Source organism: Urocampus carinirostris, chromosome 1, assembly GCF_059441175.1.
Source record: "Urocampus carinirostris isolate Australia breed hairy pipefish chromosome 1, RoL_Ucar_1.0, whole genome shotgun sequence".
Taxonomy (NCBI): Eukaryota; Metazoa; Chordata; class Actinopteri; order Syngnathiformes; family Syngnathidae; genus Urocampus; species Urocampus carinirostris.
The window spans coordinates 44,408,033-44,434,027 of record NC_142349.1 but is presented as its reverse complement, the minus strand read 5'-3'; the positions used below and the strand labels follow the sequence as shown (position 1 = coordinate 44,434,027).

The window sequence follows — 25,995 nt, the reverse complement described above, 5'->3', positions numbered from 1 at the left end:
TTTTCTCAGTGAAAATAAACTAATTATAAGACATCCAAACATATTCTTCTAATTTCCACTAACAATATTTGTTTGTAACGTTTTGACACAGAATGTTTTTGTTTTATTTGCACTTAACAACATTTAAACAAGATTGAAGCTTTTTCTCTTAGAGAGTGTGTGCAGAGCAAAAGGGCGGGGTACGTCTCTTCAAAAGTTGTGGTCAAGGCGTCACTTGGCTTCTGCTATAAATGACTTTCCAGCAGCTTGTTGTTGACAGGCATGAATTAAAACTTAATGTGTTTATATCATTTGAGCTTTAAAGCACAGTGGATGGTGAGTTCATCACCACAGTCGACTAAAGGAAACCTTAAAAGACCACATTTAGAAACCTCAGCAATTCACTCACACACCAGATACAGTTGGAACACGGGCCCATTGATTATGTGGAGGGACCTGTCCCAAAATAGCAGCACTGCTGTGCACTCACTTACTCCAAACATCAACAAGCTGTACTTGCACGGGTGGATTATTTTCTTTTTGTTTTGTTTATAATTTAATGTAGAAGGGTGGTTGGTGTGGGCGGTTTCTAAGAGATCCGGAAAGACATTATGTCTTGAGTCAGTATCTCAGTGGTTGGCAACCTTTTTTCTATCACGGACCATTCTAATGTTTGATATAATTCTCGAATTATCGCTTGATCACTAGGGATCTAAGGAATTTGATTTTACTTCCTTGTTGCTTTATATTTACACACAATATTAAGCCATTTTTATCTTGAAGGTGCAAGTTATTGGGACTAAAACCCCGATCGGTTTTTACTTACAGTACCTTTGTTATATCACCTTTTTTATTTTGAAGGTGCATATATTTGGTTGATCGTTGAACAACAATGTTTTGGCTGAACTAGTTCTCATAATGCGCCATAGTTAATAAATCATTTGGCGCACGCTTTGCTGCGACAGCACCGACTGCAACCCCCCAGGTCAGTCGGGGAAAATGAATTTTCCTAAAGGGACCAAATAAATTGAATTATTATTACGAAGCCACATAGTGGAACATCGTAATGGAGCTATATGGGAGTTAATTCAGCCTAATTAACATTGTGCCAATCACATTCGGCTTCAAGACAAAAAAGGCGAGACAACGTCGTAATGTGACAAAAAAATAATGTGCTGATGACATTAAATCAAATGCCTTTTCTATTGTCATCTATGGTGGGCTCTATTGGGAAATCTGAGCTTAATTCCCATTGTATCTAATTTTGAGGAAATGTGATCGGCGGTAGCGGTATGTGTCAACATATGAAGAATTAAAAAAATACTATAATTTTCAGCATAAGCAATGAGAAAGGGCAACTTTATTTCCCTTCCGTGCGGCCCAGTACTGAAGGATGTGCAGCCCGATGGTTGCCAAATACTGTTCCTACTGACCTGCAGGAGCGTTTCTTTGGGTGAGGCCAGCAGATTAATGGCGGCCGAGAGTTTCTGGAAGAAATCGGCAGCCACATCAGCCAAACTGATGCTCTGCAGCCAGTCCATCAAGAGGTCCAGGTTAGCTCGCATCTGCACTCCTCGCGACCACTGGTAGAAGCCGGCCACCGAGCCTTCAAGATAAACAGAAGCTCACTCGAGTACACATCGAAATACTGAATTAAACCCATTCAAAAATGAAGCAAGCTGCAACTGCTGAACCTAAATATTTCTGGACTGGATCATGAATGAATATTTAGATCGCCAAGAGATTGAGTGGCTCTCTGATTGTTTGTGACAGTAACACTTTGGGAAATGGCAAGTAGGGAAATCATTAAAAATCGAACCAATATTTCTTTTACATCGTCAGATTTCTATTCAGAAAACCAAGACTTAGTTATTTTAATGTATTTCTTTACAATAAATTAGAGAAAATGTGAACTTGAATGTCCATTTTATAGAATCTTATTTTCTTCAAATTGACACTGAAAAGGAATGACACAGTATTGCATGTTAAGCCAATATTGTCTTCCTTCATCCAGGAAATCTGGAATTGACTGTCGTTTTTGAATAATTGTATCCAAAAATAAAATATTTTCCCAAAATGCATTTGATGGTACACAAGGTAATATTCAGACATTGTGCATGCTCATTACTAGACAACTAGGTGTTGCTCCGTTGTGTAGTGCAGCCAAAAACAAGTGCTGAAAAGCACAAGGAAGACGCAAAGTGACCAAACTGCACCATTTTCCTTCTCATTGTTTACCCAGCCTTCTACAAGGTTTTTGTTTTTTAGAGCTACACTGGACAAGGGGGTGGGCAAACCTCTACTAATTATAACCTGGTAAGAACATAAAGATAACATAGTTACGACATAGTAATAACATATTTTGGAAATGCAAATCACACAGGTAGCCCCTAGCGCTAATCAAAAAGCTTCTCAGCGACCCCCGAGTTAAAGTGACCAATGAATGATCTTATATATCAAATAAAGCATTTAACAAGGATTAGCACAGTGATTGTATTAAGCAGCTACCTCTTTCCATGAGCGTGTTGAAGACCGAGGCGTTGATGAAGAAGAAAAGATATGTGCACAGCTGCAGGCAAATGTCAGCATGCACCTGGAAGGATGTGAAAAGATGAAGGGCTCCCTTCAAGACCTCCAAGATGCCGCTCAAGCCTTCCGGCGCCCGCAGTTGTCCGCTCTCCGAGAACGGGTTTCCTTCCAGCATGGCTGGCAAGGCAGAGTACATGCTCTGCAGAAAAACAAGAAACAAAAGATCTTTTTTGTTGTGTTGCAACATTGAAATGTGTCAATTTTCACTTCTCACCCTTTTATCATTTTAATCATTTATATTTCCTTTACCTATTTAGTCGTATTTAAAACACCTCATAATTGTTCATATATCATGATTCGCCCATTGCCCTCACCTGTGCCCGCTCGTTTGGCGACCGGCTGCTGCTCGTTGCCTGATTGGTTCACCTCCTATTTAAACTCAACGCTTCCTTGCACTCCTTGTCAGTCTGTCAGTGAACCTCAGCACATGCAAGGCAAGCACTATTTGACCCTGGCTCCCGTCCGTCCCGTCGATACCTGTATCTTGCTCGTCTGCCCCTGGCTTGCCAATCGTCTCCGGCTCCCTGACTTTTTTCCTTCCTTCGATCACGCTCCGATCTCCTGCTTCGGCTACTCGACCAGTGTTTGCCCACCGACCACGCTCCGATCTCCCGTCCCGGCTACTCGACTTGTTTCTGCCCATCATCCATGCTCCGATCACCCGTCCCGGCTACTCTACTCGTTCACGCCATCCGACCACGCTCTGATCCGTGAGGTCCCTGCCCCTTCTGCCCAGCTATTGCCGGATTGCTGCCGTTGCTTTCCCATACATGACTTCTCAGCTTCCGCAATTAAGTTTGTTGTCAAACGTTACGCGTTTGGGACTACCATCTCTTCAGGTTCCGACATCATATAAACAGAGCGTGGTTATTTCTATCCATCTATCTATCTACCTTGGTCATATCCCTTAAGAGGGGTGACCGACAACAAGACAAACACATACAATAACATAGAAAATAAAAAAGGGAAAAAGTAGCAAAAAACACAAATGTTTGGACCATGGCCAACCCAAATGCCCAAACAAGTTAGGGACCTCGGCACCCAAGTCGGTCATGCTTTCGTCCCTCCAGATGAAACGGGACACAAGAAAGCGGCCATGTCACTCGGGTCAGGGAGACACAACACACTCTTGTTCAACAGCTGGGCCCGACAGCTTTTACTAGTTTACCCCAGCCGCATCATACGCGTGCCCTGCCCATCAGTTAGAACGCGTCCAAACAGTGCACTCATAACACCATCCATCCACGTCAAAAGTGGTTATTTACTTTGTGATAAAATTACCAGACCCCTTAATATATTAATTAATTCAGTTGTTATTAAGTTTCCATAGCATCTAACAAGTCCTTGATTTTATCATTACTAGCCAGACACAATTGGGACAAATGACTAGGGTGAAGTCCGTATTTTGGGAATTTTCCTCTGACTTATGTTTCATTTTTGTCATAGCCATTCAAGTTCCACCACTTTGGTTTAGAAATAATGTCATGTCATATTTATTTGTATAGTGCCTAATCACTAAGAGTATCAAAGAGCTGTTAAGCAGAGCATTTCACAGCACCGGTGCCTGAATGGAGAACGGCAAATTCATCTACTGGCGCATTATGTATACGTACACTTATAAATAAAATTGCAATCCTGTAAGTAATACTCATTTTTAATAAATATACCTGTAATTTGCTGATGTTGTTTTTCTATAACAATAACGGAATACAATTCCATTTCTGTATCCTAATTACATAACCCCGTTGCATGTATTTTCTTACTCCCCGAGCCTGGTAGTCAAATATTTGTGTTCCTTGAACAATCGGGAAAAACCTTAATTGTGAAAATAATTAAAGGTTTAAAAATTAATGTGTTAAATTCACTCAATTTGACTGTCAAATTGTTGCACACAATAAAATCATCTGTATCCAAGTAAAAGAGCTCCTTTTTGTGAGTTTTACAGATGAGTCACGGTGTTCCATGGATAAAAAAGACCCTTTGCAATGAGTATCAGCCAACCCCAGCTAGAAACTCCCTCTCTGCTTCCTGTGGACTTGAGAGGAAGCAGAAGAGAAGAATGAAATGGACGGTATGTTAACGACCACACTGATTCACCAAAGCGCCGTTTTGTCATTGTTCGAAACACGCCTGACATCACCTCCTCTGAAAAAAGATTGCTGACTCACAAACAGCTGCCTGGTGGCCATGAAGACCAGTGAAGATTGTGGAAAATGCTGATTACACATGACTGACTTTTGACTACATTTGTGCCCTTTTTGGGCTTCCTAATAAGTCTATGGTCAGATTCTTGAGAAATAAACTTTGTCAGTGTTCTTTGTCACCTTTTTTTAACACAGGAAATTAAACACTCCTCCCTCCCTTCCTTACATACACACGCGTGCTTCCTCCCTGGAAATACAACAATGTGCATGTGCCCATGTGAGTGGTTGTGGGTGTGAGAGAGAGAGCAATTGAGAAAGGTCGTATAAAACTTTGTGTACTGAAAAAGACATTAAGTCAGACGTGAATCAGTCTGTTGAAATGTTAAGAACAGAGTTATGAGCTCCAGTACTATTAAAAAAAAACGAGATGATCTTACTGCAGAGCACACGCAAAGAATAATTTTAAAAAAAGCTTATAAACGACACACCAAAACACTTGAAACCGTTGTTTTTCTCTTTAATGTGTTATTGGCAGTGTTGGGGACGTTACTTTAAGAAATGTAATTAGTTATTGTTACTCAATAATTCTTTCAGTAACAGAGAAAGTACCTGAATTTCACTATGGTAAAAGTAACTGTTCCCAGGGAAAAGTTCCTGTGACTTTAAAAAGAAGTTGTACGTCAAAGAATTTGAAATTTTCTGAGCAAATGTGAAACACTGCGTTTACTTTTAGAGATGGAAATTCCGATTTCTGGAGAACTGACTTTTTCGGATCGTCTCACTCAAAAGATCGTCTCATCAGGTGTTTTATTGCTTTAATCTCTACATTACCAATTATTACGTAATGGAATGACTTGAAGAAGGGGAAAAATAGAGAAAAAAAGACACAAAAGGAAAAATACGATAACAAAAGAGTTTAAAGAAGAAAAAAAACACATTAACACTGCAAAACACAGGCGTAATAATACAAATCTCCCCAAAAAGATTAAATACAAAACAAATTTAAACTTTTTATGTTCAAAAAAATTTAAAGTCAACAACACAGCGCCCCCCAAAATCTCTTATTGACCATTAATAAGAAAAAAATGTGTCTCGGATGCAACCAGCTCTTGATTGTAGGTAGTGGTATCACTTCGTTAACTTCCAAGAAAAAAAAAATCGTTAGATAACCCAGTTACTGAAAAAATAGTGCCGTCACTCACTCACTCACTCACTCACTCACTCACTCACTCACTCACTCACTCACTCACTCACTCACTCACTCACAGGATTAAATCCCCCAAAAGTTGACCGTTTTCTAAATGATTTCTTATTTTATTGAATATTTTTGAAAGACCTGGCTTCCCCACAACCCTGGTGGGGGAAGCCGGCTCTGGATTAGAAGGGAGAATTAGCTGGGGACCAGGAGAAGATGGGCAGTGACTGGCCATTACTGGCAGCCGGCCAACTTGAGGGCTTTGTGGTTTAGGTTCGAAATTCCCAGATACAGTTGGACACCACAAACTGTATCATCTTCTCTTGGTTGAAAGCTGCAGACACTTTTTGAGTGACTGGGAAAGGTAGCACTATTTTGTGTATGGTATAAAATACTGTATTTTGAAGAGTTTGACTTTATTTTGTTGAATGTAAGAGTTTCTTCTTTGGTTGAACCAATCAGAGTTTAGAAATATGTTTGACTTTTTTGTTACAAGGGAATTGATTTGGGGCAGCAGGGCAGTTAGCGCACAACCCCGCAGTACAGAGGTTCAGGGTTCAAGTCTAGCTGTTGCAGCCTCCCCGTGTGGAGTTTGCATGTTTCCCCCGTGACTGCGTGGGTTTCCTCCAAGCACTCTGGTTTCCTCCCACATTCTAAAGACATGCATGTCAGGTTAATTGGCCGGTCCAAATTGTCTCTATGTGTGAATAAGCGAGTGAATTGTCTGTCTTTGTGTGCCCTTAGACTGTTTGGCAACCAGTTTGCTATCTTCATGCCTGAAGATAGCTTGGATGGGCTCCAGCACCCCTGTGACCCTACTGAGGATAAGCAATCCAGATAATGGATGGATGAATTGATTTCACGTGAGAGACGATGTTTTGTTTTTCATGCATGCAACCTATTTTTGTGTGCATTCTTCAACAACGTGAGAAGTGTCCTGGTGTGAGAAGTACTTTTGACATGAGAGTGTATGTTTTATGTGAGTGTGAGTGATTTTAATGCGGTATTTACAAAATTTTCTTCTCTTGGTAAGTGTGGACATTCTGTTTTAGTGAGAAGATTTTTGGTATGGAGTTCTGTTCATTGTATGCGAGATGCTTTTTTTCCCTGAGTGAGCTTTTGGGAGTGAATGTGTATGTTTTAAGGATTTGGTGTATTCTCCACTATCTTGCAGGTCTTTCTCCACATAGTGCTGCAGATAAGGTGAGCTGATTTCTCCATTGTGTGGGCTGTCTGTTTACACTTCACTTTCGGTGACACATTGTAAGTGTGTGTGTGTCAATGCAGGCATAAGAGAGAGAGAGAAAGAAAAAGAGAATTTGACTATGCGGATGAGAGAGAGACAGGTGCTGTGGGAACTACGGCACAGGGGCCACACTCGGCCCAACGGGCTTTCAAATTCGGCCCACCAAACCAAATTGTCACATATATAATTATAATGGTGAAATGAAAAAGTACTACTAATTAAAAAAAAGATGATTTGGTGCCACTCTTGTCTCCGGTTTCCCTTTATGCGTCTCGCTCTCCCCCAAAAAATGAATGTTTTTCATGAAGCAATAATGTGTACTGCACTCACTGCCAACATTCAAATAGTGGCTAAATGTTTTTCTATACTTGCTACATTTTAATTCATCAAGATATTTATTAAATCTCATGCATTCAAAAATAAAAAACACTGCTAAAGCTTGCATGATTGCTTTCAAAGTTTTTCAACGCATATTATGTAATTGTAGTGCTTGAAAAGTATAATATATATTAAAGTATATTCACTGTTCACTGATCTCTTGAATGCCAGGGTTGTTAGGGCACCACTTCCTGTAGTGTGTCTCAGGTAAGTACAGCCTGATGGCGCCCATCCCTGTTCAGGACATTTTTTTGGTGGGTAGGAGTTTGTTCCCCCACATGAAACAGAATTGGTTTTCATGGTTTTCATTAGCAGGAGAAGCATCCTGATCTGACTCAAATGCAGCACCCTGTTCAGTATTGTTTTTTGCTGTAAAGCGTCATCCCACTCTTAATTATATAAAAATGTACATTATTGCGTTTTTTAATGCATATTGTCAAATTTTGTGCTTAAAAGGGAACATAATATACTACTCTACTTTTATTTTGAGTGTTTCAAAAACAATGTGATGAAATTGTCTATTTATGGAGAGTAGCACATTGGCCTGATACGCGAATCGTCCCCGGTTCGAGACCGGGTGGAAACATATGTTGGCCTGGAGAGGGATAGGCGCCAACAGGCTGTACTTGCCCAAGACACACCACAGGAAGTGGTGCCCCTAACACCTTTGTGGTTAAGGGATCCAACCAACAAACCAACCAACCAATACATGAAATATAACATGTACATTTTAGATCACCACAGGTTAGTTTCTTCATGAATGCATATCATTACTGTTGTTCTAATACAAGAATGGAATGTTTACAATGAAAAAAAATGCAAATATTCCCCACAGAATTTACCGACGTCCAACAGAACCTCTTTTCTTTATGAATTGACTGTCTCGGCAGATAACAAAATCAATCATTATTTTTCTCCTGGCCTTGCCCTTCTGACAATTTTTCTTACCCAATGTGACTCGCATATATTTGGAGCCGCAGAAACTTAAAAGCTTTACAAAAGCCCTGTTAGGATGGCAACATATACTGTATATATATATATATATATATATATTTTCAAATCCAGCTCCAGACTTCCTGTGCGGAGTTTGTATGTTCTCCCCGTGCTTGCGTGGGTTTCCTCCGGGCACTCCGGTTTCCCCCCACGTTCCAAAAACATGCATTTCAGGTGAATTGGCCGGTCCAAATTGTCCCTAGGTGTGAATGAGCGAATGAGTTGTCTGTCCCTGTGTGCCCTGCGATTGGCTGGCAACCAGTTCAGGGTGTCCCCTGCCCACTGCCCGGAGATGGCTGGGATGGGCTCCAGCCCCCCCGCGACCCTAATGAGGATAAGCGGTACGGCTGATGAGATGAGATGAGATATATATACACACATACTGTATACATCTATATTCATTGGAATACGTTCAGAATAATTGTGTCATGTATATCCTCCGACAGAAACCATATGATTTTCCATTATCAAACATTTTTGAAAAAGCAGCAGTGAGCCACTAAGGAGCGACAAAGAGCAGCATGTGGCTTCATAGCTAATGGTTTTAAGATAGTGTTTGAGACCTTAGTGAGATAGTAGACAGACTGTTGGAAGGTGAACATGATGACCTCCTCCAGCACCGTCATGGCCTCTTCGCAGGCGGCACGAGTGGATGCCAGCTCCTCCTCGTCCATCAGACCTGCAGCCATGATCTTGTGAGTGATGTCAGTATGCATGGACGGGCGCTTGGTTGCAGCACTGAGCCTCACCTGTCTGGTGGCACTCCCTTTTTGTGGCCATCAGCTGAGGAACGTGATGCTGGATAAAGTGCAGGAGCTCGATGGTGTTGGCCATCCACGCCGCCAGAGGACCAAGATCTGAGATCAGATCTTGCATCTGCAGTGGGAGGTTATCTTCGGTCCTGCTATTACAGAAGGAAAATATTTTGTTCGAAATAATTAATTTCCAGCTGTGAACTAACTAACAGAAGAAATATTTTATTTCAAAAGTTGAGTGGAGGGGACTCACATGTCTGACTGCACCAACGCAAGCTCCTTGGTCTTGTCCTGGCAGGAAATTCAAACACAAAAATAAAATTTAAAAACCAATTCAATAGTAAAAGCATTGCTAAATTGAGAACAGCAGAAATTGTGTATATGAGGTAAGTTGTGTACACTCTTCAAACAATTGGTTCCAAAAAGTACTGATCCATTACTTCGGTCCATTTAATCAAAAATCTTTGGTTGTTTTGAACAAAATAACCCAATCTTTCATTTTTTTACCCGAATTTGTTGTTATTCATCACAACATGCCACATATTCTTGGGTTGTAATACACAAACTGATCTAATATTTGGCTGCAATGTCAAGAAAAGTTTTTGCGCAATTCTTTGTAAAAAACAAAGATTCGGTGGAGGGCAGTGTTTTTGTGGGTGCTTTTAAATGGAACGAACAATCTTTTAATAAAAGGTTCAAGTTGTTGGCGTTGTTTTGTGCAATATGACTCATATTTTTGACGATTTCTTTTAAACAACTCAGCTCGGGGGAGTTCATCTAAACCAGTGGTTCCTAAAGTGGGCAGTACCGCCCCCCTGGGGGCGATGGAAGGATCTGGGGGGCGGTAAGGATAAAGTAGGCGGTAAGGGGGCGGCAGTCCGAAGTGGAAGTCAGAAGTTTGAACGTAGTGCAGTTGTGAAACCGCAAAGCGTTTTTTTCAAGGTTTTGTAGTGAGTGGTGGAGTTTTGGCCAACCACAATTGTTACTGTTCGAGTTTTAAGAGCGCCGACCAATCAGAGGCAAGTTTTAATAATCGCACAAGCCAATAAACGCGATTTAAAGTTTTCAAGCCCCACACTATGCCACACCCACTGTGTGAGCTCATTGAGTGTCATGGCAGACTCCGTAAACATAGTCCCAAAGTCAACGAACATGAAGGAAACGAAGCTTGCACTGAGGGGCGGCACATCACTTATTTGGACCTATTTTGGTTTTGACGAAGCAGACGTGGAACTGAAGAAACTGCCCGTTGCAGAATTTACTTTCGCGTATTCGCTCGGTCCAGAGGATACACAAGTAATTTGGACCAGCATGGGGGGGCGCTAGTAATACACCGGGGAGCCAAGTGGGCGCCAGCCAGCAAAAGTTTGGGAGCCATTGACCTAAACAAATGTACACATCCATCTATCCATTATCTGCACCGCTTATCCTCAGTAGGGTCGCTGGGGGTGCTGGAACCTATCCCAGCCATCGGGCAGTGGGCAGGGGACACGATGAACTGGTTGCCAGCCAATCACAGTGCACACAGGGACAGACAACTCACTCGCTCATTCAAACCTAGGGACAATTTGGACCGGCCAATTAACCTGACATGCATGTTTTTGGAATGTGGGAGGAAACCGGAGTGCCCGGAGGAAACCCATGCAAGCACGGGGATAACATGCAAACTCCACACAGGAGGTTCGATCTCATGACCTCAGAACTGTGCCGCACAAGCGCTAACCACTGCGCCGCTGTGCTGTCCCAAATGTACCCTTTTTTAATTACAAAAAAAATTATTTCTTAAATGTTCAGTGTGTTATTTAGTGGCTCCTAATGTTAAAACTGTGTTATTTTAAATGTAAATGATAAAACAATAACAACATACAAACATACATTTTTCAAATTTCTCATGCGATGAAAACATTTATTTTACAATAAAATTAGCCTGACTTTAGGGGAACGTACATTATTGGCCGCAATCTTGCTGCTACCCAGGAACCTTATAAAAGGCTGGGCAAAAAAAAGGTAAGGGTGCAGTTTGGTGACTTTGAGTTTATGTATTTTGTATTCTTCCTTGTGCTTTGTAGCACTCGTTTTCGGTTGTACTACAGAATTAAGGGACATGTAGTGGTTACATGATACATACTGTCTCTTTTAAGAAACCAAGCGGTTGGGTTTAACTAACCAAAGTAAAGGATTGGTCCTAACTTGACTAAAATATGATTATTTATTGATCCAACAGTTTTTAGACTGTAGTGGTCCGCAATCCTCTCTCAACTACAGACCGAATTAGTATCTGAGTATATTCTTTTAGGCTGGCCTAACAATAATATTAGTAATAATAACAACAACATTCATAACAAGAACAAGATAGACTGTGAGAGAGAGAGAGAGAGAGAGAGAGAGGGATAGGGATTGAGAAAGACAAAGAGCGTCTGTTTTTTTCCTGGATCTTTTTTTTTAATTTAAATAAAATGTTTTTTTTTTTGTGAAGAAGTGGACCAGCGATAGCTGAAATACGAAGTAGCGAGAAGTATCTGAATTGTGCATTAGATATAGGAAATCCAATCAGTGATTATTGTGGTGGTACTCTTACAATTTCTAGCTAATATGTGGTACTGAATACGTTTTGTTGCACATAACGAATAAATTGTGCAGAAATAAGTTTATTTTTATGTGTGAGTCTTCAACTAAAGTCTTTTAAATGACTGGTTAATTTGAGTAAAAGGTCCACTATGTACCCAGACAACTTTCTGCACATGCGCTGCAATATTCGTCAGCAAGCGTCTGAAGTGTTCCAAGTCCCGCGAGCCGGCCGAGCGTCGGATGCACTCGCTGAGCAGGAAGGCGGCCGTCAGCTTCGGTGCGCTTTCCCGGGCCTCCGACATTTCCACGATCTCCCGTAAGACCTCATCTTCTCGCTCTGCATCGTAGCTTAACGTGACATCGACGCCTTCTGCAGAATCATCGACAGCCACAGCGGGAGGCCAGCCACACGACTGACAGGGACTGAGGCGCCTCATCCAAGGAGGGGGCTGCTGGAAGGATGTAAGTGTAAATGCAGAATCACAATAAGATACCTCTTTATACGAGCACCTCTAAACATGAGAATTTCGGTACACGAATTCTAATTGTAACAAAAAAATTTCACTCTATTCAAAAGAAAATCCAGTTCACGAATAGTCCCAGAGGCTACCACTAGAGAACGCCAGTAACCGCTCACCGCTTGTGACCGCTTACAGCCAGCATCTATTAATCCAGTTTGTGCTTGCAAACTACTAAAGGCAAAAAATAAAAAAAAGTGCTGTCAATTTATTTTGGTGTATACGTTGATCAAGCGTTACAACAACTTTAAATTTGTGTGTACATTAGGTGCTAACAGTCTATTGATCTCCTACATGTCAACCTCTGCCAATTGCTCCTCTTATTATTGATTAAAAATCCTCCTTATTAAGGGAAAATAAACCTTACAAAAACAACGTAGTACTTACAGAAATTTATAATGGTGTTGTCTTATGCTACCAGTGACACAGACGTTCCGGATTACAAATGGGCAAGCTGAGATTGGTCTTTTTTCTTTTTTTTAAATGTTTCATCGTATAAAAGTTTTGTTGCAGCGTACACAATGCAAAATGATCAAAAAAAAAATAAAATTCGGGGAAAACATATCAGTAGACTTGTATGCGTTCTCCGTGACTCCCCCTTGCAACCCCGCCCCCCTTCCCTCCACACCCCACATACACAATTGTTATGGCACTCATTATTAACTAGCATTTATAGTCTATTGTATCATCTTATTCATCTAATTACTTTATTATTTGAATGTGTTTTAGTGATCAAGAAGTTGTGTTTTATAGCTATTTAGGGTTCAATTATATGATTTTGGGAGCACGGGTGCCGAACAATTCATTTTAGGTTATTACACATCAGAAACATTCAATTGTTAAAAGAACAATTCAAGCTAAAAGCGCGATCCTGGATCAAATAAAGTTGGTAAAAGAGGTAAGACTTTATATAATTAACAAAGATTTTTTTTTAATGAGATGGAATTGTCTGGTGAATCAGTGAACAGTTTAAATCAGGGGTCCCAAACAGGTGGCCCGCAGGAGGCCCCTGCCTATATATGAAGGATTAATGTCAGTGCGACCCACGCAAGTTTGATATAAATGCTACCTCCTAATTTACTTACCTCCTAACACTAATTTAGCCACTCGCAAATGCATTTACAATTACGGTGCATGCGGGGGAAAAACACGCTAATTGAAAGTCATTGACTTGGCTCCATTTTTTTCCCTTTGTCACTGTTCCAAATCCGCTTACATAACAATTGCCGTCAACTGTATTAAAAAAAAAGCTATGAAGATCATAGATTAGTCTCTATTTTTTTCTTTGGAATGGTATTTTTCCTGAGAATTTAGAATTTAAAATTTAAAAATCTCCCATTCTGGGAGATAACATGCTAAAATATATGATACATCACATTCTACCATATCATAATATCAGCCAGAACATATTTGGCTTCTGGTAAGGCAGTAATTGTTTAAAAATCAAATATTAAAACCAAGCAAATTGCAAAGAGCCCTATTTGTTAACCTTATTTTGCAGTGGTCCCGTCGCTGTGCCAGTGGGGTCCTTGAACATGAATAGATAGTGCTCCCCCAAGCCCACCAGGTCGCCAGGGTCAAGCTCCACCTCCTCCTTTAGCAGTTCACCGTTCTTGGTGACAGGGGCGCCGTGGAGCGGTTGGAGCAAAACGGCTGCCTCCAGACGGCGCAGGCGGCAGTGACGGGGGAGGACGTCGGGGGCAAAGAGAAGAATGTCCACCCTCAGACGTTCCTCGTCATCGCCGGCGTGATGCTCACCACAGCGGCCTAACACTGTGCTGCTCCCACTGAGCAGGTAGATGACAAAATCCTGGAATCAAACAAACGCTTCAGCACATTGGAGGAAGTGATGTCTCCTGAAAGATTTTAATCAGCTCAGCTGGTGATCAGCTCAGGGGGTGTTGGAAGTGAAGAGCTACTAAGTAACACGTTCCTGGAACATAATTACCTTTCTTTGTAAACAGTAAATGGTAAATATTTTGCATTTATAAAGTGCTTTTCAAGTCACTAGAGACCCCTCCCCCCAAAGTGATGTACGATTTGCTTCACACAATTCACACACACATTTTCTTCAATTTTTTATAATGTTGATATATTCAAACAGATTTATGGCGTCAGCTCCAATGTAACTGGATAATACCTTTGGGTGTCAGTGATCTTGGGGTAACCCAATTACTACTATAATGAACTAACCAGCAAGTGTAAATCCTTTTTTCCAGTATTGAGCAAAACACTCGGGTCAAATGATGCATGTGAAAATGCTTGAAGTCATGATTGTCAAGACGGCCGCCGTGGTACTATGACATGACTCCAGTCGGACTTTAGTGGACTTGCTGGTAGTTAATGGTTAAAACCAGAGCCTGAGACTTACTCCTGTCTGGCTCGGACAAGAAAAAGTAAATGCGGCAGCTACCTGGAGGCGAGGTGTCATTTGATTGGATGAACACTCCCCCTCAGTCTCATGCTTCTCAGAATAACCCCCAGCTTGTAATCAGGCTTATCTCTTCACGTGTGTCTTTTCTGGTGCTGACAGACTGTCAGCATGTGCCAACAAAAGGACTTCCTGTCCGGTTTTAGCCATCACACTATTTAGCTGTCAGCTCACTGTGAGAACGTCAGTGTTATGCATACACTCCAAGTGTAATTGTGTAGTACAATTGCACCTAATACCGTGTTGGTAGGATTAGCTGTGGAGTCCCTCAGGGGTCTATGTTAGGACCTTTAATCTTTTTGTTGTATATAAATGATTTATGTATCATCGAAATTAAAATATATTCTATTTGCTGTTGACACTACAATATTAGTCTTGTCAACAAATCTACGTGAATTGCAGGTACAATGACCGTAGAACTTAACAGTAAAATAAGTTTTATAAAAACAAAACTATTTAAATGTATCAAAAAAAAGGTTGTTGTATTTGAGAATTCCCAAAAAGACATTGACATACAAACAAAAATACGTAATGTTCACAAAGAAAAAGTCAAAGTGTTTAAGTTTAGAGATAACCGCAAAAATATAAGCTGCGACTTTTTTCCCAAGCTTTCAACCTTGCAGCTTATGCAATAATGGAGCTAATTTGTGCATTCTTTCTAACGGCCTTCAGGGGCGCTCCAGCAGTATAGGTAAGAGACAGGTAGAATATGTGTATGGAAGAAGACGCAGGCTTAATGTAACTTTGCGTTTTGTGCATGAACAAAACTAGCATGAACAGACCGTCATCATGAAAAAAGGTGTCAATTGAAAAGGGAGGGATCACTACCATACTGTTTATTTGTAAACAGAAATGATTTGGCGAAACGAACAAACTACATCAGCAACGTCGAATGAAGCAGAAAAGTTTCAGGCGGATTTATCTGTCGGCATTATGGTGTGTTTTGGAGTAATTGTCCTTGATGTAATGAAGCCATTTTCACAAACATTCAAAGAAGTTGAAGACAGCCAGGGGACGTAATGATGAGGTACACCAGCTTTCTAGATTTCGGATATGTTGTTCCGAACTGATCGTGATGTTTCTCTGATGAGTATATTTCGAATTTGTTAGTCAAAAGTCCGGCAAAGAAAAATGGAAATGGGGTAAGCACTTATAACTTTGGCTTCAGGCTACTCTTTTTTGTGCAAAGAGTTTATTGTTTCTCTTTGTTTATTAATGATTGCTGTTGTTTTTGTTGTGTTGTGCCTTAATAAGATCCCCAAACAAACAAATTCTACATTTAATAATAAGTGTCACCTGTCTGTGGTTGTATCCATGCAGGAGCAGGAGGTATGGGAAATCGAATGGTGGGTGTATGGAGTACTGTGTGGCGTTGTCATCACTGCTTTCCGTCTCTTCTTTCTCTATAAACAACTTCAGGGCATCATTGTCCTCCTGGTCCTGGTTTTGGCATGCACTGCGGGCCTCCTTTCCCATGGCGCTTAGGTCCATCTCGCTCAGGCTCCTCCAAAAGTCAGCCGGGCTCATGTCCTCTGCCGTGCCGCTGTCGAGGAACAGAGAGGTAGCCCTGGAGCGGTTCCGCTGAAGCTTACGGGCTTGGGCGTTGATGCCTGAATGCAGCACATAATAAGACCAACATCAATATGGGGCTGAGGATGAGGGTTTTTGTCAATGCATGGCCTGCTTCTTATTTAGTTTTTAGTGTTATTTTTATTTCTAGCAGTATGGGTGTCGTTTTCTCAAAGTAATAATTTTGTATGAAAAAAAACCAATAGATACCCTTTAGTAAAGAGACGTGAAACCTTGATGTGAAAGATGACAGCTCACTTCAATAAATAATTCCTATTCTTGTTGATGCATCGAATCCAAATGATTACATAATGTCTACAAAATCATTACAGAATATTGGAGACATTAATTTATGAACAATAACATGTATTTTTTTCACTTTAAACGGTGGTGTGCATCGTTTGAGGTGTTTCAAAAAGTTGAAAGTGAAATATTCTCTATAAAGTATGTGTTAACAATGCACAACTGAATTCAAAAAACCCTTGTGCTTTATTTTCCACTGCGTCTATGTGCTTTTATCTTACTCTTAGCAGAGCTGTTCAGAGCGGAACACATTTGGTTCAAGGAATTGTGTCTGGGGGTGAGTGCTGTCATGCTCACCCTCGTAGGTTTTTGGAAAAATTGCTTTTTGTGAATGTAGAATGAACATGGACGTAAGAAAAGGCCTGCTTCAAGTCCAAGTAAGATATAAAAGAGCTTAATCGGGTATGTCTAAGAAATGCTCGTAAATGCATTCCAAATGAGCTGAGTGAGGCTGCAATGATGACACAAGCCAGGATATGGCGGCAGAAAGTAACAAAGTTTCGAATTAGGTACAATTAAAAAATACATGTGGCACCGATAAGATCAATTTCAAATTTATCTTGTGTATTGTCATGACTGTAACCATCCACGTTTTAGAGACAGCAAACCACTATTGAGGAGGTGCGTAGCACAACAAAAAATAAGTCAAAGCTTAGCTGTCTATTGGAATTTCAAAAAGAGAGGACAAATCGGACATATTGGTCAACTTCCCAAAATTCCAGTTAGAAATAAAAGAAGATAGATGTCAGCAGGCATTATAACAGTAACACGTGGCTTTAAATGTGATGATTTGTAAGATTTGAAGCCAGAACTTCCTGTGCGAGCAGGAAGCGTGTTGATAGTTGTGCTGTTCAGCAGCTATCCCTACGACCTCGGGTGACGTTCAGTGGCATTGGATGCCTTTGCGTCGTAAACAAAGATAACGACAGCTTCAGTCTCCCATGGCCGCCTTCCATGAGCGGCGAAGATAAGGAGGAGGACAAAGGAACAACTGGTAAAAGGCTGACTATGCATCTCGCTTCAATGTTTCCAATGTTCCAATACGATGATGAAAATGGAAGATGCAAAGAGGTACATAGAATAACTAGTGAAGTCAAAGTAAAAGGTTTATTTTAAAGCAGCTTTAAAGTTTTACCTCAGTTGTATTTTTAACCCAAGAGATTGGTACTGGAATCGTTACATTATGGTAAATATCCAAATTCCCTCTTGGCTTTCCCTTCTTGGCTGTCGAAAATACCGATTATATGGTCCAATGGCATTTTATAGTGACACCTGTTTTGCAAATTTTCACCTGCTGTGACGGTGTCCTGCTCATTCAGGCTGTGCTCCTCTACGCGGACTCTCAGCTGGATCTCAAAGCGCCGTGAGAATCCTTCTTTGGGTTTCCACAAAGACTGCAGAACTAGCGGCTTCTCATGGTCGGCCACCACGCGGAAACATTCCTGCCGCCACTGGCCGCCCAGCCCGCTTTGGCCGATCACGTCACATAGTACGTAAGCGCTGGCATCTTCTTTCTCCAGACTGTACCTGAACAGGGACAACACAAGACCAGGACTTTATATATTTAACTTTAGGGTTTTTCCACCTTAATTTGGACTATTTTTGATCCTGATGTACTAATTGCATGTTCTGCTTTAGACAAATTGTTGTTTGGTTGAAACTAAATTGGCAGATAATTACTAAAGAAAAGAGATGAAATAAAAATGATTAGAAATGGATTCATGGTTGAACGAATAGACAGTCCTGGGACTAACACGTTACAAAGGAACGCGTCCCTTGAGAGCAACTCAACTGTCGTTACAACACGGTACGTTACTCTGCAAAGTTCTATTAAAAGCAGATTGGTTGTGTGTCACCAGTAACGATTGGTAGGCAAATGCGTAGAGAGGTAGAATGGCTTATACAGGAACAATCAATGGGGCAAAATGAGCACAGAGTTTACGGTGAAGGTGAACTGAATTTTGGTTCTATTTTTGTAAAATCATTTTGAAATACACCGCGCCTGGATAAAAAGCGAACATCTAGAACAATACCCAGAAATAGAGAAGTTGTTTAATTCTTTTAAATAGTAAATAGTAACTGTAACTAATAACTAACTACTAATTACTAATAACTAGTAACAGTTCTTCTGTGTTGGGGAGGCAGCGTCAAGAAGAAGAAGGATGCCTCTCGTCTCAATAAACTGGTTAGGAAAGCGAGCTCTGTTGTGGGCCAAGAGCTGGACAGCCTAACAACAGTAGCTGAGAGACGAGCACTGGAAAAGCTGCGGTCAATCATGGACAATCCATCGCATCCACTACACAGCATTATCTCCAGACAGAAAAGCAGTTTCAGCGACAGACTGCTGTCACTGTCTTGTACTACGGACAGACTGAAGAGATCTTTTCTTCCTCATGCCATGAGGCTCTTAACTCTACCCGGCAGAGTAAAAGCCCACATTAAACCACACCACCTACATTGCATATTACCGAATTTTATTGCAATATGTATTCTGTGCAGAACTATTTAGATATCCTATATAACACGCTACAGTGGGCATTTGCACGTCACACTGGGTGTTTGTATATTGTATTCTTTTTGCTTTATTATTGTATTGTTCTCAGCTCAGGGATGCTGCTGGAAATGTGAATTTCCCTTCGGGGATGAATAAAGTATCTATCTATCTGTCTGTCTGTCTGTCTGTCTGTCTGTCTGTCTGTCTGTCTGTCTGTCTGTCTGTCTGTCTGTCTGTCTGTCTGTCTGTCTGTCTGTCTGTCTGTCTGTCTGTCTGTCTGTCTGTCTATCTATCTATCTATCTATCTATCTATCTATCTATCTATCTGTTTTTCAGGAGAGTGCCCAACACTGCAGATGGATAATTTCCTTCTTCCTTGGGCAAGACACTGAATCCCTAATGCCCCTGATAACAGGTAGTTGCCTTGCATGGCTGTCGGTTAGTTAGTGTGTAAAAGGGAAAACTGTGAAGCACATTGTAAAGCGCTTTGGGAGGTTTTCATTGACTTGAAAAGCACTTTATAAATGCAGACCATTTACATTTACATTTTGTGCATTGAAAAATCCAGGCAGTGAATTTGGCTAATAAAATGGACTTATCACCTAACAACATCGGTTTGGACTAAATTATATTTTCTTACCTGTCTAAAGCTTCTTTGAGGAGCTCCTTAGCGCTGGACTGCGTTGTGGCCAAGACGCTCTTATAGTGTGCCCCTTGGGAAATTTCGCTGCCAAAGATCTTGAGGATGCCAGGAACAGAAAGTTGACAGGACAGCTCGGCTGGGTCGTCCTGCGCCGAGGCTGAGCCGCCACCGCTGCCGCTTCTGCGGAGTTTGGGGCTATGATTGAACACGCCGGACAGTCGTTTGTTGTTGTTGTGGCGGCGAATTTTGGACTTGGCCGGCTGCCGGACGCCCAAACTCTCTGCTGAACGGACGGCGCTGGCCGTACTGCTGGATCTGGAGCGCAACAAAGTTACACGTTGAGCAGAAGTACAGAACAACACTTATTACAGTATGTAATTACAACTTGACGTCATCTGTCAGAAATAGATACTCTCTCCTTTACTCTCCTCTTGTGTTAGAGTCCCCACCAACCCCTTTTGGATTTCAGCCCGTAAAAAAAAACATATACATTTGTTTCTTGCATTAAGGCTTTTTAACTTTGTTAAGAATGTCTATTTCAACAAAATAAAGTAAAAAGAAAAGAATGTATGTACATTTTAACACGGTCAAATTGAAATAGTTACATTTGCTATTAATGTGATTCATAATTTGTAATTTGCACTAAACATCTCCAAGACGAAGGAACTCATCCTGGACTTCAGGAGAAACCGCGCCAACCCAGCCCCCCAGTACATCAAGGCGAATGTGTAGAGCGAGTGCAGTCATTCAAATTCCTGGGGGTTTGTATCTCTGCGGACTTATCCTGGACGACCAACACGACAACCTTTGTCAAGAAGGCCTAGCAGCGCCTACACTTCCTGAAAGTGCTCAAAAAGGAACAACTGAGCACAAGCCTCCTGTTGACCTTCTATTGCTCCACCTTAAAGAGCCTGCTGACCTACGCTGTGTCAGTGTGGATTCATGCTGCACAGTAGCACACAGGAAGAGGCTGCAGAGGGTGACAGATACTGCACGAAAAAATCATTGGCAACCCAATGCCTTCCTTACGTGACATTTCCAAAACCAGATGCCCGAACAGAGCAAAAGGCATCATAAAGGACATCACTCACCCCGGTTTCCATTTGCTCAGCCTGCTACCCTCTGATAGGCGATACCGGTCCATTAGAGCCAAAACAAATAGACTCAGAGACAGCCTCTTCCTTAAAGCTGTCACAATACTAAATTCAAATTTGCACTGAACTAAACTGCAGCTATTTGTCAAACCATGTAGTCTGTATTTGATTTGTTAATACTGTAACCACTTATCTTTAAATATCCAATACTTACCATTGATCGCTGCTATCTCAGTTGCTACCTACTGTGTTTTTATATTGTGCTCCATCTTGTGTTGTGTAATATATATTTATTTATTTATATATAAATATATTCCCCGCGACTCTACTGAGGATAAGCGGTGTAGCTGATGAGATGAGATAAATATATTGGTAATCGCACTCCTTTTAAATTCAATATTCAGCAGTATTATTAGTGTATTATTACCTCTCAGTAATAATCAGGTAATAGAAAACCCCTTTTAAATTTGTAAAATTATTTTGAGGTTCATTTTGGCATTTTTAAACCGAAATGAAGGGGTATACTGGCAAAAAGGCGCCGAGACCCACCCCAAAAATAGAAAAAAAGCAATTCAAGTATAGGGAAGCCTAACAAAGTAACCAAAATATAATGGAAAAAAATGGATGATGTATTCTTGTTTTTAGCATGTTTTACAGCTGATTCAAAGTATGTCTCGCCACCCGACCCACTAACATCAGATGTGTTACCTTAAGCTACCACAAAAAGAGTACTATAATTCAAAACACGGGTCTCAAACACGCAACTCGACGGCCAGTTGCACTCCGCGGAACATATTCAGGGTGAAGAAACAGAGAGAGGAAAAAGAAATAGAGAGAGTAAGAAGAAAGAGAGAGGGCGAAAAAAACGGGAGAAAGAGGGTTGTGGAGAGAGAAAGAAAAGAGAGAGAGGGAAAGAGAGAGAAATGTGAGAGAGAAAGAGTGAAAGAGAGAGAAGTAGAAAAACACATAAGTCAAGTCAAGTCAGGGCAATACGGCGGCTGAGTGGTTAGCGCGTCTGCGGCACGGTTCTGAGGTCATGGGATTGAACTTTCCTGTGTGGAGTTTGCATGTTCTCCCCGTGTTTGCTTGGGTTTCCTCCCACATTCCAAAAACATCCATGTCAGGTTGATTGGCCGGTCCAAACTGTTCCTAGGTCTGAATGAGCGAGTGAGTTGTTTGTCTTTGTGTGCCCTGCGACTGGCTGGCAACCGGTTCAGGGTGTCCCCTGCCAACTGCCCGAAGATAACTGGGATGGGCTCCAGCACCCCTGCGACTCTACTAAGGTTAAGCGGTTCGGATAATGGATGGATGGATGGAGGTCCCTCATTTATAAGGTGCAGACAAAGCTTTAATTTTGCATGAACCCTTCATTTACCAAGATTTAGTTAAGTTGGACCTGGTCTCAAACCGAGGACCCTTGGCATGATAGGTGAATGTGGTGTCCACTGCACTACGGAATTTTTGAAAGGTTTTTAGACCACGAAGAAAGCAACTTCGGGGGGTTATTTTTTATAATACGACCCAATTTTTCGGAGTTGGGTTTTAAGATAACAGCCCAATACTGTATGTTGGGTGGGTTTGAAACATAAAAACCCAACTTCTGTGATAAGTGTTTATTTTACACTAAAAGTTCTAGTATAAAAGAAAATGACCTACAGTTGAGTTATTGGGACCAAAATGATCATTTGAGTTGTTTTGTACAAAAATTACCAAATTTTGGTAAGAAATTAGTAGGCCTACCTATAATGTTCTCAACTGTGTAGAAAAATCCCAAATGTTGTGTAAAAGTAGGTGCATTCTTAGGTGATGCACATACATGCATTCCTACAGAAAATTGGGATACTATTGCTGTACAATACTACCGGTACAATTTTTCAAAAAAATGTTATCCAGTTATCTAAAATCATCTAAATATAAAATAAAACCCATTGAATTGTTTGTTATAGGAATGGTGTGTACACATGCTCACATGATGTTGATGGCAAGTAAATGCTTTTTGTAAGTGTCTCATATGACAGACATAGGTCTTTAAATAACAGGATGGATAAATTATTTTATAAGAAATGGTCTGTCACCGTGCATGAATTTACCTCTTAATATGACTGGAATAATGAGAAAAAGTTTGCCCGAAGTTCATGGTTTGACGTTCACGCTACTTAAGCTTCTCCGATTTAAAGAGAACAGCAGACATAAATAACATTTGAGGTGTTGTTATTATGTTCCTGATATTGCAAAGGCAATTAAAAAGACAAAAACATGTATTTGGTTAATATATGGTCAAACTTAATGCAAATGTATGGTGCTTTTCCCCCTTATACACCTAAAACTAACAGTTGTGTCAAGGAGAATATTCACCAAAATTGAGCGAGAGCATTTTTTTCTTTTACTTTTTATAATTTTAGTGAAAGCAGTATAGTAGGCGGTTCTAAGCTAGTAGCTGCAGCGCCCCTAATGATTGCCATCAGATCTGTTATTTATTTTTTGTCTGTGTTGTTTGTTGGTGCTACATCCATTAAAACCTTGTCATCCTTTTTATCTTATATTATATTTTAATTATATATTGTATTATTTGTTTGTAATGCAACATCCATTGCAGCCTGGTCATCCTGGAAGGGGGATTACCTCATGTGCGGTCCCCTCTCAAAGTTTCTTCATTTTCCTCATGCTGAGGTTTTTGAGTTTTTCCTTGCCCTCGTGTAGGTTTTGGATCAGGGGGTGGTGTCATAATAGTCTGTGGTTTGCAATCATCTGTGGTCTGTGCAGCCCTTTGAGACTCCTCGTGATTACAAAAAAACATGACTTGACTTATTCTGCACAATTAAGTATTTAAGTAGAGTGAGTATCTGCACAACTCATACCTTGTTCTTTGTGTGATCGCACCCCTTTTAGTGCACATCGGAATACGCAATTAAGCCTTATTGTGACTGTGTCAGTTTTAACTAGCATTTTGTAAGTTTAAAAACGAGTACAGTCAAATAGTATACATGTACAAGCAAAATACACAGGGGTGTAAAATGATATGTGTTGGATGTCTAGTATTACAGACTAATCCTAACCCTGACTAGACTATTAAAAAAAATCTAAATTATAATGGAATTAATATCAGTAAGAGTACATAAAGTAGAAATTAGATTGTAGTATAGCTCAGATTTGTTAAAGTTTATCAGAGGAGTCATAATCGATAACAGTCTTGCAAGAATAAGTGTAAAAAAGTAGTTTCTATTGTTTGGCCTTACTGTGTTGATCCATTGCTGGCTTTCCGGCCAAGTTGGGCGAGTCTCTTCTTGGGGGAACAGATTAGCAAGCCCACCACGGGTGCTTGTTTATTGGCTTGGTTGCTTCTCTCCTCGCTAATCATTTTCTTCGGGCATCAAAACGTTTGCATTTTCATTGGCATCGGCATTGTTGCCATCCTCACCACTACCAACGCCATCTACATCATCACGTCCACGTTTGAGGAAGAAGTCCTAAACCTCCTTTAAAATTGTCTGTCCCCTTAGCGTCCATGAGCACAATTTGAAGCTTGTTTATTTCCTTAATAATATGCTTGGGCTGTCAAAAGTAGGCCCAGAGACAAAACTAAATAAAAAATAAGTATTTCAGCAGGGATGAGAAGATCCTTTGGCTTTGGGCGCGCGTAAAATCTGTGAACCTGCCTCCACTACCGTCCCGAGTAAAGAGGAGTCTCTCTCTCCTCTGTGACGTCACTGATCATCACGAGCACACGCCCACATGCAAAGCGGCAGAAAAATTGTGACGCATGCGTGCACGCGCATAACGGTCCGTTCATTTTATATTTATTTCGGGGACGTCAAAAATGCGGCATGCGGGTAAGGGTAAGATCCACCAGGGGTTTTAATCCGGCCCGTGAGACAACGCTATGTGAAGTTCATGAGAAAAATGAGTTCCACTATTGAATATGTCCACTTGATGTCGTCAAAGCCAGCCCTATGCACTCACTATGACATTATAGCTGTATTTCTTTCGTTCTCTCTCTCTCTCTCTCTGCCCCGCTCTCTCTATCTCTCTCTCTCTTCGCTTTCTCTGTTTTTCCTTTTCTTTTTTTCTACTTCTCTTTCACTCTTTCTCTCTCACTCTTTCTCTCTCTTTATCTCCCCCTCCCCCTCTCTCTTACTCCCTCTCCTCTCTTTATATCTTTCTAATTTTCTTATTTGACTTTCAAACATGTTCCTACTGAAACTTACTTTCATTAGGAGTTCAGCCAAACAAGTGAAGGCGTGACACAATTTATCTGTTAGTGACATCTAGCGATCAATATTTGTGATTGCTAAACTATGCGTGTAGACATTGTCTGCACTGGACTGTAGAATATTCACAGTTTTCTCGTGATCAAAACTACATTGAAGGTTTGAAATGAACATGTTTCGTGTGGAGTCAATACACGCTCGTTTTAAAATAACTAATAACAGAGTTGTCCACGCAGAATCCTTGTTACGGTGCATCGTAATATAGAAATATATATAGTCATTCCGCACTTTTTGCACAAGCGCCGCTGGTGTAGTGGTATCATGCAAGATTCCCATTCTTGCGACCCGGGTTCGATTCCCGGGCGGCGCACTACCTTTTAACTATTTGATAACACAGCGAAACACGATTTTTTTTCCACATTTTCTTTCTGCCCACCATAGTACCTGACATATATCATTCGCGCTATTCTGTGTTCATTTTTACCGCTACTGGAAGGAATGATGGTGGGCCAAACCAACTCCAAATTAGGGATGGGGGAATTCCGACAGCTGTTAAAACTTGCCAAATGACTCATGTGCTACGATGGGGCTCCGCTGAATCCGGCCAAAATAATGGAGCTGAATAAAGAAACAATGCACAAGTAAGGTATCCAACTTTCCTAAGTGGAAGTGAGATACATGCTCAAATCATTTTCTCATCGAGTCAGCCCGAAATCTGCCGGTCTTCCCGATTAGCCACTCCGGCATCGCTGTGAGGCATGAAAAATTACAGAAAGAAAATATTCCCCAAAAATATATAGGGTTTTATTCCCTATGATCCCCTATACGCTATATATGGAAACCCTCTTCGTACCGTTTTCAACCGAAGGGTTAATAAAATAAATATTT

The 25,995-nt window shown here is 40.9% G+C and overlaps 1 protein-coding gene and 1 non-coding gene across 5 annotated transcripts in view; one reads left to right on the top strand and one right to left on the bottom strand.

Annotated features, from left to right (window-relative positions):
* radil2a (Ras association and DIL domains 2a) overlaps window positions 1-24,577 on the bottom strand; it is a 46,541-nt gene extending 21,964 nt beyond the window's left edge. For 2 of the 4 annotated variants that reach the window (XM_088340964.1, XM_088340940.1), the window contains exons 1-11: window positions 24,136-24,577; window positions 19,803-20,120; window positions 17,960-18,195; window positions 16,093-16,406; window positions 13,855-14,175; window positions 12,003-12,299; window positions 9,533-9,570; window positions 9,274-9,428; window positions 9,088-9,203; window positions 2,488-2,707; window positions 1,413-1,585 (exon numbers count right to left, since the gene is read on the bottom strand). In XM_088340964.1, the coding sequence (XP_088197090.1) occupies window positions 1,413-1,585; window positions 2,488-2,707; window positions 9,088-9,203; window positions 9,274-9,428; window positions 9,533-9,570; window positions 12,003-12,299; window positions 13,855-14,175; window positions 16,093-16,406; window positions 17,960-18,195; window positions 19,803-20,120; window positions 24,136-24,257 (2,310 nt within the window). In that variant the 5' untranslated portion in view covers window positions 24,258-24,577. The remainder of the gene's footprint in view (window positions 1-1,412; window positions 1,586-2,487; window positions 2,708-9,087; window positions 9,204-9,273; window positions 9,429-9,532; window positions 9,571-12,002; window positions 12,300-13,854; window positions 14,176-16,092; window positions 16,407-17,959; window positions 18,196-19,802; window positions 20,121-24,135) is intronic. The other 2 variants (XM_088340956.1, XM_088340949.1) reach the window with 2 other exon arrangements.
* An 829-nt stretch (window positions 24,578-25,406) lies between these two features.
* Window positions 25,407-25,477, top strand: trnag-ccc (transfer RNA glycine (anticodon CCC)). The gene has a single exon. It is a non-coding gene; the product is annotated as a tRNA-Gly (tRNA).
* Window positions 25,478-25,995: the final 518 nt, after the last annotated feature.